Here is an 11,587-nt window from a genome sequence, read left to right on the forward strand (position 1 = left end):
CCCCTGCCCCTGCCCCCCCCCCGGCCCTCTCGGCTGCGGGGAGATTGGATCTCGCAGCCGATTCAGCCGGTCCCTGCCCGTCCTGGGGGGTGGTCAGCCGGCACTCCCAGCCCCAGGCAGCCTCTCCGGGAAAAAAACGCCTTTCCTCGCGAGGCTGACGCACGGCAGGGCGCTCGCCCCGCCGGGACCCGAGTCCACCGCTCGATCCCTGTCTCCGAGGGCAGTGGCAGCCGAGGCCAGGGCGGGGGGGAGGGAGGTTCCTCGCAGCAGGAGTAGGGAGCGCGCCGGGGCCGGCGCATCGCCGAGAGCCTGGCAGGTCGCGCCGGGCGCCCTCCGCCCGCATTCGAGCGGGGCAAGTCTCGCCGCCGGAGCCTGGACGCCGGGCTCGGCGGGGGGGGAGGGGGGGCGGCCGATGTCGTCCCCGGCCTGGCCCCTGCCCGGCGCCCCACTTCCCCCGGGCACAAAAACGCCCGCCGCAGGGCTGGGAAAAACGGGCCGAGACAGGCAGCCCACGCAGACAGATTCGTCCGCGCCCCCTTGTAGGCCCCCGGGCGTGCCCACACCCATAAGCCGCCTGCACAACAGACGCACGCAGAGGGAGAGACGGAGAGCGAGAGAGGCGGAGGGACTGCCAGAGGTATGCCCTGCCCTGCCCTGCGGGAGCAGGCCACGATAAACCCCATTCTCCGGGGCACGAGACATGCCCCGAATGTGACTTCAGAATGTCGTTCGGGGGATCTACTCGGCGCTGTAGAATCATCAAAAGCTCCTTTCGGAGACCATTCCCCGTGTGTGTGTGTGTGTGTCCGGTGGGGGCGCCGACCATACGCACACACACACACACCATGTCCCAGGCCCCTCCAGCCTGGGGGGAATAATTCGCTCGGCACTGAGGTGGGCCTGGTGGCGGGCAGCCCGTGCGATCTTCCAGGGACCACCCTCTTTGTGTCTCCAGCGGGGGAAGGCCCGTCCGTCCCGCCGCCACCGGGGGCCCAACCGGACGCCCGGCAGCCGATCCCCCTTCCCTTGCCCAGCTCCCTCCTGGGCGCGATTTTCTTTCGGACATCTCCCGGGCAGCATCACCGGCTGGCATGCGGGGGGCGCGGGGGCCTCCCGGACCGGTGCCCCGCCACTGGGAATCGTACGATGTTACGCCAACCCCGCGGGTCCTCAGACCAGCCACCGGGTCGCTATGTGCAGCCTCCCCCCGGCCCCGAGCGTGCTCATTTTCCGGGCCTTCACAAGGGGGCGAGGTCGGCCGCGCCCCAGATCCGGTCGGGGGCCCTGGCGGGAGGGGGAGGCAGGCTTGTCGGCGTGCGTGTGCGATTTACATGTCCCCCGCGCGCCCTGGCGCGGCTGGCCTCGGCGGAAAAATCAGGCCACCCAACCGGGGCGAAGCCGGCTCCGGGGAGGGCGGGGCGGGGCGGGGCGGGGCGGGGAGGGTCGCGGCTCCTGTCGGTGGGCGTTTTGGTCCTGTGTTCCCGTGCCCGCGGGCCGGGAACAGAGAGCGCCCTGCCGCCGGGCTGTTCGAACATGCACGAACGCGTGCAGACCAGGACCGCCGACAGCCGGCCCGATCATCGGTCAGTCGGCGTGCCCGCCCGGGTGGACTGGGCATGGCCTGAGGGGTAGCGGGCCCCAGTTCCCGGCCAGGGATGTGAGCGGAGGCCGGGACACCCTGGGGCTCGCCCGTTTGCCTGCCTGTGCCGTCGGCCTGCCTTACACACGGCCAGGACTTTCGGGTTGTTGATCAGCCCATCTTTGATCTCCCCTCGCCCGGCCTGTTCCTCCTCCCCCCCCCCCTTGGAGGGTAAGGGGGAGAGATCGAGATCTGCCCCGTCCCCTCGCGGGCTTTCGCCCGATCGCGCTGCCCCCGACAGGGCCCGATGGATCTCTCCCCTCCTGCTCTGCACTTCGGACCTGGCCCTTTGCCCCCCCCCCTCTGCCGCCCCCCCTCCGCCCTCCCGGACAGCGGCCCGGACGGCCCTTTTCACGGGGTTCCCTGTCCGATGCACCCTGCCTTGGCACCACCTCCCTTCTTTCACCCCCCCACCCCCTCCTTCACTCCTCGACTCCCCATCCTTTCCTTCTCCCTCTCCTTTCTCCCCCCCCCCCCTTCCCCAGCTTCCCCACCCCGCCCGCCTTTGGCCCCGGTTTGCCCCGGGTGCTCTTGTTGCCGGGCCCCATCGCCAACTCCCCCTCCCCACCCACCGCACGGCGGGGTCCAGCCGCAGTTTGCGCTTCGGCTTCCTCCTCCCCTTTTGCCCCCCCCCCCCCCCACCCAAACTACCACCAAATCAAACGCAAAAAAAGCCAACACCGGGTTCCCTTCACACCGCTCGGGCGAGCCCGAGGCCAAGTTTCCCCCGGCCCCGGGCGACGAGCTCCCCGGTCGTGGGACCCATTTCCCGCCGGCCGACGGCGCGGGCTACTTCGCCACCGGTGGCGGTCTGCCGGTGGCTGAGCCGCCCGGAGGACATCTTGACTTCCCGGAGATGATCCTCCCCAATGGGGCCTTTGATATGAGCCACGGCACGCCGGTGCTGCTGTTCAGCCCGGCGGACCCGCTGGCCGGGCACCGGCTTTCCAATACGTCCTCCTCCGCGGCATTGGCCGTTGCGGTGGCCGCCGCCACCGAGGCCGGGTATCTGACACACGCCCCTGGCGGCCCGCCCGGCGGCCGTGGGCCCTATGTCCGCCCCGGAGCGGAGGGCCCTTTCCATGACTTCCCCCCGCAGCATCCCGGCCACCACCATGCGCATCTTCCACATCACCATGCACAGTCGCAGCCCCATGCCTCCGGCCACCACCACCACCACCACCATCACCACCACCACCCACCGCCGATGGACATGGGCTCCTCGCGCGCGGGTGTCCCACGGCCGGCCTTTGCCGCCCTGCCCGTGGATCTGGCTTCCGGCGCTCCTCCACCCGGCCAGTCGGGCATGTATGGGCTGGCCGCCACGCCGCCATCCTCCGGGCGAGCTTCCTCCTCGTCACCTGCCACCATGGCCTCGGATTCGGACACCGGCCTCAGCAGTGACGAGTTCCCGGCCGCCAGCTTCGGCACATCCTACACCGGCGCCCCTCAGCCGGAAAAGCACCTCCTGTCAATGCCACCCAGCTCGGCTGTCGGCCATGACGAGCATCACAGCCATCCGGGAGTCGGGCTCCCCCCGCAGGCGGGCTACCCACCATCCGTGCAGTATGCGCAGCCCCGGCACCAGCAGCATCCGCATTTCCCCCCCGGCCCGGCATCCTACCCCGACCGAGGTCCCCATCAGCAGCTGCACCCGCCGCACCCTCCCACCTACCAGGGCTCCTATCAGTCGGGCATGGCCTCGAGCGGGCAACTTCACCACGGCGCCCCGTATCACGCCCACCATCCCCATCCCCACTCCCATCCCCACTCCCAGCACCATCCCCACCATCACCAGCAGCAGCCCCAGTCGCACTTGCATTCGCAGCCACTGCCACCGCCACAGCAGCAGCAGCAGCAGCAGCCGCACCCCTATGACCATGATCGGTCGGCGCATGTCCCCTTCCCTCCAGGGGCGTCTGGGGCTCCCAGCGGCCCGGGCAGTGCCGCATCTTTGCACCATCAGCCCAGTGACCTCGACGCCTTTGCCGGGGTGGATCACTTTTTCCGCCTGACACATCACCAGGATCCCCATGCGGGGCCTGGCAGCGGGCATGGGAGCTTTGTGTCGGGCTCGACCGCCGGTCCCGGAGCCGCTCTCGATGTCTCTTCCTCGCCGGATACAACGCACTTCGGCTCGACTTCCTCCTTTTCCGAAGGGTCCGACCCTCGGTATCCGAGCGCTTCGCCTCCCCGTGGGCCGGACTTCGGTGCCCACCATCCCCCCTCCCACCACCATGCGCATCACCAATCTCCGCATGGGACGATGTCGACACCGGCGGCAACACACCTGGACCAGCCTCTGCCCTTCGTCGGCCCGACGGAGCTCACCACCTCGCATGGTCCCAAGCATCTGGCCATCGGGGCAAGTGCGCCGGTGGCTCGCCACTCGACCGAAGATGTGCAGCAGTTTTTCACCGACGACCCGTCTTCCAGCGAGGTGGAGCCCGCGGCCACGGTGCCAGGGGTTTCCGCTGCCCCGGCACCCAATCCCTTCCCGGCCCCGGTGGCGGTGCTCACCACCGGCGTTGGTACTTCCGCCCCCGTGGCCCCGGTGGCGACCCTGGCGCCGCCAATCGAGCCGACTCGGCAGCGCTCCCTCTCCTCTTCGCCTCCGGCCACCGCGGTCCCGACGGCCCCGACGACGGCCCCGACGGCCCGGCAGCGTTCTTCCTCTCAACGAGCGCCATCGCCAACGGCCACCTCCGGTCCCAAGGCCGACCCGGTGCTCGCCCCGGCCGATGAAGTGGCCGCGGTGACCGCCGCGGCCAAGGCCGCTGTTGCGTCGGCGAGCGCGGCAGCGGCCAAGGCCGCATCCATGGCATCGGGGTCTGCCCCGACAGCCGGGGGGGCTCGTGCTGGTGGCCCTTCGGCCTCCGGCAGCCGTGCCTCCCCTCCGGGCGACGAGTCCGATGATGAGCCTGCCGCGCGGGATGCCTCACGCACGGCCAAGAAGTCCGCCCACAACATCATCGAGCGTCGGTACCGGCTAAACATCAATGAGAAGATCTCCGACCTGCGGGATTTGCTGCCCCTCTTTCCGCCGGCGGCGGCCGGGTCCTCGCTGTCCTTGAGCCCGGCCACCCTGGACCAGCTTGGCGCCCGGGGGCCTTCGCCCAATCCCGACGCCATTGGTGTCACTGTGGAGAAGATGAACAAGGGCAAGGTCCTGAAACGTGCCACGGACTACATTCTCCTGCTGCAGGCCCAGCTGGCTGCCTTGCGGGCGGAAAATGCCCGGCTACGGGATGTGGCCCTGTCGGTGCCCGGTGGGGCTGGTGCCGCGGCCCGGGTGCCACCCACTCCCTTGGTGATCACCCTGGAATTGTTGGATGCCGCGTCTACCGGGCATTTGGATTTGACAAATCTCACCCTCTTGGATCGGCCCTTGAGCCCGGGGGCCGCGACGGGCAGTCGCGATGGGACCCCCTCCACCGGCATGGCTCCGGCCGGGGTCGCTGGCGGTGGGTCCGATGAGGATGACGAATCCGGGGCTCTGGCCTTGGCCGTCACGCGCGCCTCCTTCGCGACCGGGGCCCGTCGAGCCGGGGCCACCGACGACTCGGATTCCGATCGCGAGGACGACGACGAGGAGGAGGACGAACCGGCCGCCCGGCGAGCCCCACGCGCGCGTGCCCCCACCGCCAAGCGTTCACGCAGTCGCAGCGCCTCGGTCTCCTCGACTCGGGGTCCGGTGGCGGTGGCGTCCACGTCAGCGGCCGGGACCGCCAAGCGTACACGCACGGGGGGGACTCCGGCGGCTGGCTCGGCGGCCGGAGCGCCTGCCATTGGTGCCGAGGCCACTCGCGTTGTGCTGATGTTCTCCTTTTCCATTCTCTTTGTCTTCCAGCCGTCCCTCCTGACGGGCTGGCTCCAGGGAACGGCCACCGGCACCGGGGCCCCGACCGGCAGCGGTGTGGCAACTTCCCCGGGCCCCAATGCCGGGGCGGCTCTCCTGCCAGCGGGCATGGTCTTCGCGCCGATTGTCTCGCCGACAGCGGTCCCGCCGGCTGCTCAGCCCGCCGGCACTCCGGCGACGGGCACGGCGGCGGAAGCCGCGGCAGCCACCGGCACCCCGGTCTCGGCGGAGGCCGCGTCCGCCACGACCTGGATCCCCGCTGCCCCGGCACCGCCTCCCCCTGGGGCCTTCGCCCATGCGGCCCAGCCGGTTGGGCCCCCGCTGCCGACGGCCAGCCGGCCCCGGGCGAATATCTTGCTCCGGATTCTGGCTCGCGGGTCGGACTTGGTGGCCGCCGGATGGTGGATGATTGTCCGAGCCACGATTGCCTATGCGGCGGTGGTGCTCTTTGTGTCGATTGGCCATGCGGTGGCGGGCTTGGCACCGGCGCACGCGCCCGGCCGTGCGCTCGGTCGCGGTGGCCTGGTTCGGGCGCTGCGCCGCCGGGCTGGCAGTGTGGCCAAGCTCTTGGCTGTGAATGACATCCTGGGCATGGCCCCCCTGTCGGCCAATGCCGGGGGCAGTGCCGCCGGTTTGAGCAACCGCCTGTCCGATCAACTCTGGCAGTCGGCCGGCGGGGCGGATGCCCCGGGCCCGGCGGCCGGAGCCGCGCGTCTCCACCATGCCCGGGCGTTGGTGGCAGCGGCTGCCATCACCCCGGACCGGCAGCAGCAGCAGCAGCAGCAGCAGCGGTCTCCCGGCACCGGTGATCGTCGGGTGCTGCTCTTGCATCGGGCTCGACTGGCCTTGCATGAAGCCCTGGCGCTCGCCGGGCGCCCGGAGCCCGGGTCCTTCGTGGACTCGGCGGCCTTGCTGGCTTGGGAGAGTCTCCGGCAGCTGGCACATGCCACGGTGCCGGGCGCCGCGTGGCTTGACCGTGAGCTGGCTCGGTGGTCGGTCGCCGGCCGGGCGGCCCTGCTGGTGCGTGCGGATGCCAGCCGCGCACTGGTTGAGTTGGACTTGGCCTTTGGCGGTGGCATCGGCCTGCCGGCTGGGGCTGCATTCGACCCGTGCAGCGCCTGCCTGACGGCCATCGGCGGCGACTTCAGTGTGGGCATCTCGGCAGCGACGACGGCCGCCGCGGAGGCTCTCTGCTCGCGGGAGGATTGCTCCTTGGCGGCGGCCGGGGTCCCGGTTCCGGGCATCCTGCCGCCTGGGGAGATCGCTCGCCGGCGGGTGGACCGCCTGCGCATGGCTTTGGCGGCGGTCAACGCCGCGGAGGCCTTGGCTCTGGCCCCGCGAGCCATGGGCGAGGTGTATACCATGGCCGGGATGGCCATGCATGCCAGTGTGCCTCCGCGGCTGCGGGTTCTGGCGCGATTCTTCCTGCGCCAGGCACGCGGCCAGTTGCTGCCGCTTCAGGCGCGTGCCGCGGCCGCATCGCCCTTTGCCACGAGTGTGGCTCCGGGCCCGGCGGCCGGCCTGGCGGCTCTCTGCGATTCGAGCCTCTCCCTGGCGTCGGTGGCCGCGCGCATTGGCTCCGAGCTGGCATGGCTGGCCGAGCCTCGTGCCCGGGCTCTCTTCTATGCTCATGCCACGGATGCTGTGGCCGCCGGGGCCCTGTCCACGCCGATCGCCCTGCCGTCTCTCATGGCGGATGCCATCACGGCGCTGGTCGGGCCGCCGGGTGGTCCCTTTGCGGCCGACATGTCGACCCCGGGCAGTCGCAGTCCCAGCCCGATTCCCGGGGATATGGGTCCCGGCGGCCACTCGGCCGGTGGCGTTTTGGCCAGCACGGCCAGCGCCGCCGGGGCCATGCTTCCGGATGTGTGGCAATCCTTCGAGGCGCTGTGCGCGCCGGGGGTGCAAACTGCCTCGCCGGCGGCCCGGTTTGCGGCCCTCTGGCGTGGCCAGCGTCTGGCTGATCTGCTCTTCAGCCTGGCCTCGCGCACCGCCTCGGACCCGAGTTACCTGTCGCAGCTGCGTGTGGCCCTCGGGCCTCAGGCTGCCGATCCGTTGGCCATCGCCGAGCATGAGCTCGAGGAGCTGGCCTGGGCCGCGTGTTTGGTTCGCGATGCGGACTCCCTTCGGGCCGCCGCTCGTGGGGCGCATGATGGGATCACCTTCTCCTGGGCGACGGCCGCCCGGTCGGCCGGTGCCTTGGCCCTGGCTCGACTGGCTGGTCGTCACCCCCACCTGGTCTCGGTGGTGGGGGACCTGCGCGATGTGTCCCTCGATCCGGACGGGTCCTTGGGGCCGCTGCTGCGCCAGGCATCCGTGCTGCTGGCCCGGTCCCGGGCCGATGGCAAGCCCGACCCCTCCAAGGACAGCTTGGCCCCGTGGATGTGCGTGGTGCTGGCCGTGGCGGCCGAGTCGCTGGTGCTGCGAGGCCGCCCGGGCGACGCCACGGATCTGATCACTGCCTTGTCCGGGTACCTGCTTCGTTCGGACCGACCGGGCGTGCCGGAGGGCGCCCCCGCGACCACGACCACAGCCACGGCCATGGCGGCCGCCCCGGACGCACGTCTCGTGGCGGCCGGGCTACTGGCGCGCTATGACGCGGCTCAGCGCCTGCTCTTGACGCATTTGGACCTGCTGGTCGCGGCACGCGAGCCGGGGTCCTCGGCCGAGCCACTGGCCGGGCGCCTGGCGGCCGACTCGTCCGTGGTGTTTGATGCCCTGCGCGCGGCTTCCGTGGCGCTGGATGTCTTTGCCCTGCGTTCGCCCCTGGCGCCGCGTGTCATGCCGCCGCCGCAAATGTCCTCGCCCAAGCTTCACACCCCGGCGCCCACGTCGTCGGTCCTGTCGTTGACCTCCTCGCTGGCCTTCGACAGCCCTTCGCTGGCGGCTTTCTCGCACGGTCCGGCGGTCCGGGCGTCCCGCGTCCCGGGCCGTGCGCCCGACTGCCTGGGGGTTGGCTTTGTCCGGCCTCCCTCGCAAGCGCGTCTGCTGCTGGTGGCCCGGGCCACGCTCCGGGCCTTGTCGCAGTCGGTGCCGGTGGCCGGTGCCAATGAGGCGGCCACCGCGGCGGCCGCCGCCCCGGGGCACCAACAGCAGACGGCCCTGCTCCTGTGGAAGTCCATCAGCCCGGCGCCGGAAACGGCGGTCGGCACTTCCTCCTCGCAGGAGGACATTGTTGCGGCCGCCGGGAGCGCCATTGCCCTGGAGTTTCTGTCTGACCTCCCGGATGCTGCCGCGGCTTCTCCGGCGGTGGTTGTCTCTTCCGCCCGGCCTGCCGGGGGGGTGGTGGTCGAGCAGGCAAAGGATGCCGCCTCGGCTGGCGGGGATCGGGCCATCGGCGCCACTCGCGGGGGTCTTTTCCGCCGGCGGGGTGTCCCGGCTTCGGGCTCCGGGCCTCAGCTGTGGCTGACCCACCGTGTCATGGAGTATGCCCGGCACTTCGATGCCGGGCTGACTTCCTCCCTGTGAACGGCTTTCCCCCTCTGCTTGTTGGGAACGGTCCCTTGTCCTTGAGCAGCTGTGTGCGGCGTTCGCCTCTTATGGATTTGCCTGTCGATGCCCCTTCTGCTTTCTGTGTTTTCCTCTCTTTCTCTCTCTCTCTCTCTCTCAATATCCTTCCTGCCTCCTTCGCTAGCAATACACACATGCTTCCCCACCGTCATCTCCTCTTATGTCTAAGTGTCTGGTTGCATTTGCTCTTCTCCCGGATCCGTGCCTCTTCGCTTCGCTTCCCACAGGCAGACGAAACGGGGGAGGAGGGGGGGGGGGGCAGCTACACCTCTCGGGCTGGTCCTGCAAAGGGCATCAGCACGATCGGCACGCGTGGAGGATGGCCGAGGGGCAGGGGGCGACCGCGTGCGATCTGCCCCATACCCCCGGCTTCCCCCCCCCCCCTCGCGGCCAGCCACCGGACGGCGGGGCCAGGGGGGAGGGACGGGGACCTGGCTGGTTGTGTGACTCTCTGGGGAGGCACCCTGCCAGGTAGCAGGGTGGGAATGCACGTGATCCTCTCCCGAGACCAGTTTAGGCGCCGCTCCGGCATCGCGCCATTTTTTGCAGGGCACCGTGTGTGGCCTTTTTTTTCTTTTCGCATTTTTCTCCTCCCCCCCGTCCGGCACCCTGGTCGAGGGGCCATCGTGCGGGCGGAGAAATGCCCCTCTCCCATGTACACACCCCTTCCCTTGGGGCCGGAGGGTGCAGACCCGGGGGGGCGAGGGGGAATCGTGTTGATTTCCACATCCCTGGGCCCAATATGCGCGTCTGCGGGTCCCCATTACATGTGTGTGTGTGTGTGTGTGTGTGTACGTGTGTACGTGTGCATGTGTGTGAGGTGGTCCCGCGGCAGGCGCCCACGAACTGGGGGTGAAGCCATTCGTGGTGCCCACTGAACCACCCTCCAGCTGGCAGGGGTTCGGACCCCCTGTGGACCTAGCTCCTCCATCTGCCCCCTGCCCGCCTGCCCGCCCGCCTGCCCGCCTGCCGTGTCTGCCCTGAGTTTTGGTATCCTCGAAAGTCCGTGCTGTCCGGGGTGTGCCTTGCTCCGTGGGCCTGGCGTTCTACTTGGAAACCCCTGCTCGGAAGGGCGGGGGGGGGGGGGAGCAGGCAAGTGTCTGCCGACTTGCGCCTGAGCATTTCTCTGGCGCACTTTCATGCACCGCAGAGGCGCAGGGCCAAGGCAGGGTCGCCGGTTGGGATGGGCTGTTTTCCACCACCCCGCCGGACGGGCCCTTTCGCGTGGGAGTGCGGATCGAGGGAGACCCAGCTGCCATGCTGTTCCTGGTTGCCAGGTTGCCGTTGGCGCACTGGCGGGGGGGGGGGGGGGGGGGGGGGGGGCGAGAGGGGACGATACCTCGCCCGGACGCTACAACCCGGCATGCTTGCGGGCCCCTCCTGCCTCTCATCCGGCCCGGAGTATAGCCACACGCCCTGAGGGCGTCCACGGGTGGTGGGCGCGCGTGTGTCAGGAGGCACTCCTGGTGGCTGATGGGGGGCTCCCGCCCGGGGAGGGTGGACCCGCAGCGGGTTTTTTTTCTCGCGGCCGCAGTATGCACATGGCCTGATCGCGGCCCTCTGCCGTTCGGGGCTTCCGCCGCGTCCCCGCCCCCTCCTTGCCAGGGCAGTCCGCTGGCCCCTCGCCCTGCTGTGCAGCCGTTTTTTCCCCGAACTGCCACATATCGCCGGCGGTGCAGGCCGAGGTTTCTTTCGCCGGGAGGTGTCGCTTGCGGCGGGTCAGGCAATCTGGCCCTCGGCCCTGCTCGCGCGTGAGGTTCCCCTGCTTGTGCGTCTCCGTGGGATTGCCCCCACGGCAGGCGGTATCCGGCACTCCTGCTGGAATCTTGATTCAGCGTGCCTTCTCCACACACACAGGCAGAGCACGGATGCAAGCCTTTCGTGTGTGGCAGGGCCCGGCCGCCCCCCCCCTCCACCTCCCCCGTCGGACAGCCCGCCCGACCCTCAGACCCGGCGGGTGCAGCAGCCCAGCAAGTAGCCCGAGGGGAGCTGGAGTCGGGTGAGGAAGTGGGAGGCGGAAGGGCAGGTGGCGGGTGGGGGGGGGGGGGGTGAGGTGGGGGATGGGCAAGTGCGCGCGAGGCTGTTTCAGTCCGGGGTGTCGCCCCTATATCTGCCGGCTTCGTGGGCCGGAGCCGAAGCGCTCTTCTTCCCACCCAGACAGTTCCCCTTGCATTGCTCCCATTTGCCCTGCAGGTAGATCCCCGCCTCCAGTGTTCCTCGCCCCACCGCCCCGCCGCCCCGCCGCTGTTGCTTTTACCGCCTCCGGCCCCCCCCCCTTTGCTAACAGCACACCCCGGCCCTGCTGTGTCACACACAGGCTCCGTCTCGTTGCCCCCTCCCCAGCACCATGTCCGCCGACATCATCAAGCAGGCCGCCGAGGGCCTCGTCAGCCACCCCTACTTCCCCCGCGACCTCGTCATGCCGCACTACATCCCCAACACCATGACCGTTGGTGATGTGTTTGTTGTCCTGGCCGTTGTCTTCGGCTCTTCTCTGGCTTTCATTATTGTCTGCGCCTGTGCGTCTCTGGCCACCCGGCTTCGTGTGCTGCTTCCCTCTGCCCCCCTCCCCCCTCCCC

At 70.1% G+C, this 11,587-nt stretch overlaps 2 protein-coding genes across 2 annotated transcripts in view; both read left to right on the forward strand.

Moving 5' to 3' along the window:
- Nucleotides 1-2,495: 2,495 nt before the first annotated feature.
- On the forward strand, nucleotides 2,496-8,966 carry H696_00665 (hypothetical protein; the record flags this gene model as incomplete). The annotated part of the gene is made up of 1 exon (XM_009494547.1): nucleotides 2,496-8,966. One exon carries the CDS (start codon nucleotides 2,496-2,498, stop codon nucleotides 8,964-8,966), a length of 6,471 nt encoding a protein of 2,156 aa, XP_009492822.1.
- A 2,141-nt stretch (nucleotides 8,967-11,107) lies between these two features.
- H696_00666 (hypothetical protein) overlaps nucleotides 11,108-11,587 on the forward strand; it is a 1,112-nt gene continuing 632 nt past the window's right edge. Inside the window, exons 1-2 of the mRNA XM_009494548.1 lie at nucleotides 11,108-11,201; nucleotides 11,326-11,527. Of these exons, the coding sequence (XP_009492823.1) occupies nucleotides 11,356-11,527 (172 nt within the window). The 5' untranslated portion in view covers nucleotides 11,108-11,201; nucleotides 11,326-11,355. The remainder of the gene's footprint in view (nucleotides 11,202-11,325; nucleotides 11,528-11,587) is intronic.

Source organism: Fonticula alba, assembly GCF_000388065.1.
Source record: "Fonticula alba strain ATCC 38817 unplaced genomic scaffold supercont2.1, whole genome shotgun sequence".
NCBI lineage: Eukaryota > Rotosphaerida > Fonticulaceae > Fonticula > Fonticula alba.